We start from the raw sequence: 2,798 nt of genomic DNA, 5'->3' as shown, positions 1-2,798 counted from the left end.
ATGACACTTTAACCCCCACCTTTCCCAATAGTGCTACAGAGATTAAATTAACTTTGATTGATGGCACATGTAGCACATCACTCAAGGCTAGAGTCTTTCCAGATGTGAGTTTGAGAAGAACTTTTCCTTTTCCTAGAACAGGAGTGGTCCTGGAATCACCGAGGTAAACGTGTTCTTCTCCATCTCCTACACTAGTGTAAGAGGTAAATGCACTTTTGTTTGCACAGATGTGCCTGGTAGCACCAGAGTCTACCACTCACTTGCTCACATTAGTCATCAGATTCACTTGAGAAACGACCACAACAATAATGTCATCTCCTTCGACTATATTAGCCCTAGGAGGATTGTCGTTTCTCACTCTACGCCTGCACTGTGGTGCATGATGGCCCAACTTCCCACATACGAAACAATTTCCTTTCTTCTTAAAGGTGGATTTAGATTCATTAGGACGGGATTGAAGAAAATTATTTTTGTTTTTGTGATCAGGTTTGTATTCGTACATTTTGGGAGCAGGTTTTACTTCTACCATATTTGCTTTCGCAGATAAAGCTTTCGCCATTGCAGTAGCAGACTCCTTCCTGTTGGTATCTTCAATTATTATGTGTGTAATGAGTTCTGGCAGAGACATTTGTTTGTGCCTTTGTTTCAATTGTTGTTTGTAATCTGTCCAGGATGGCGGCAATTTCTCGATCAGAAGTTCAGAAACAAATTCATCCGGTAGCAGAATATTTTCTGCTTTGATATCTTCCAGCAGCTTGTGGTACTCATTGATTTGAGTTTTTATGTCCTTGTCTTCAATCATCTCCCAACGGTAGTAGTTTCCTATGACGAATCTTTGTCTGATGACATCTTCGGCAGTGTATTTGAGAATCAACGAGTCCCAGATGTCTTTTGCTTCCTTGTAGGAACAATACACATCGAACAAATCATTAGAAAGTGCACTAAGGAGAGTGTGTCGGCATAATTTATTCGCGTAAGTCCACTCTTCAACTAGTTTTGAGTTTGAAGGAATAGTGGAGTCGGGCTTCGGAGATGAAAGAGCAACAACAACTCCATACATGTCTAAAAGGGTAGACACGCGTTCTTGCCAACATCGAAAGTTCTGTCCAGAGAAAACCTCGACTTTGCGAATACCGTCTGGGTTCTAGAAGCAATGGTTTGGCTCTCTAAAGGCATGTTGTTGATGTCAGCCATAGTCCTTAAGATTATTGAAAAAGGGCTGAGAGAATCACGAACAAAATTTTCTGAGGCGTGTAGAGTCATTGTCCTTAAGGACTTATTCGCAGTGTGTTGTGCAAGTCCCCTAGAATACAACAAGAACTTCCCAGAATATTTCTGAGGATCTCAGAACTAACAAGGATATCTCAAAAGAGTATAAAAATTACCCAAAATAATTTTAGAAAAGAGAAAGAGCTAAATAATGAAACTCAGAAAATAGGAAAATAAAAAAGACTGAATTTGGTGTGTTTTTGGATGGAGGAGGAGCTCCCTAATTATAGAGTTAGAAAGAATCAAGAAAATAAAAGAAATTAAAAAATCATAAACGATTTAATTAAAAAAAGAATTTGAACGTTGAAAGAAAATGAACGTTGCCACGTTCCAAAAATCAAGCTCACAATTTAATATTTTTAAACCACACATTAACTTTTACAATAATATAATATTAATATATTATAACATTACATCAGCTTAAACTTAAAGTATTTTATTGAAAAAATAGTCTTTACTTAATAAGTCAATTATACGAAATTGAATTAAACTTAAATTTAAATTTAAGATATGATTGTTAGGTTTATGTTATTATAACATAAATGGTTAGGTTATTGTTGTTATTTTATACAGAGTTAGTTAGGTTATTGTTGTCCTGTTGTCTGTCTTTAAATTATTATGTTGCTTTTCTTGCTAATGGCATCAAAATCATTAAAAATATGTAATTGCTGGGTTTGATGTCATTTGTTATTGGATTTTTCCATAATATTTAGTTCTAGATATGAGATTATGTTGAAGAGTCACATTAATAAAAAAATAAAAAATAAAATTATATTATATAGATAAATATAAATTTTATTTTATAAGTCTATGTAAAGTTGAATTATGTTTAAATTTTTTTGAAGTTGATAAGCAAATTTTTACGTTGACATTGTTAGTTTACAATTTAAAATTATACAATATATTCTCGCAAATGTTTAGATTACATAATTTTCGAAACATAAAACTCCATAATTTTCACTTATAAATTGGTTAATCTATAGTATTGTTCTAGATAGAGTAATTTAGGATATCTTAGACAAAAATCAGAAATGCAAAAATACATGGAGAGAAGGAGAAACTAAAAGTTTTAATTTTGACTTTTGCCACACCCCCAATGAATGTGCAAAACGAAATCACGAGGTAGCGGAAGCAAAAGCCCAGCATGAGCAATTGCAAACAAGAGGCCCAAGAACAATAAGCCCATTCGCCAACTTTTTAAATTTCTAGTTTGCAGCATGTAGGGGTCAACCTGAATTCTGAATCGATCTAATGCATTCCAATATGTTTTTGCTTGAAAATATTCAAAAACACATCTACATGAATGACAATGATTGCTTCACGTGAAGGTTTTAGCCTAAATTTTTGTGACACTTATTTCTTTTTATTACGCTTGCCTTTGTTAATTTAATGGTTGGATAACTTTTATAACATTCTATAGTCAACTACCATTAAACATCTTCAACAACAAATCAGATTCCGAGAGCAATATCATTACTTACTATAAAGTTAAATGAAATGAACGGTCTTCTACATCATTTTTTTAACTC

General features: G+C 33.5%; 1 protein-coding gene across 1 annotated transcript; it reads right to left on the bottom strand.

Moving 5' to 3' along the window:
* Positions 1-256: 256 nt before the first annotated feature.
* LOC148205709 (uncharacterized) lies at positions 257-1,060 on the bottom strand. Its single transcript, XM_088105043.1, has one exon. The coding sequence runs from the start codon at positions 1,058-1,060 to the stop codon at positions 257-259; it is 804 nt and encodes a 267-aa protein (XP_087961169.1).
* Positions 1,061-2,798: the final 1,738 nt, after the last annotated feature.

Source organism: Vigna umbellata, chromosome 1 (assembly GCF_029865625.1).
Source record: "Vigna umbellata cultivar VRB3 chromosome 1, Vumbellata_1.0, whole genome shotgun sequence".
NCBI lineage: Eukaryota > Viridiplantae > Streptophyta > Magnoliopsida > Fabales > Fabaceae > Vigna > Vigna umbellata.
The sequence above is the reverse complement of the archived record's forward strand: the minus strand, read 5'-3'. Positions and strand labels throughout refer to the sequence as shown.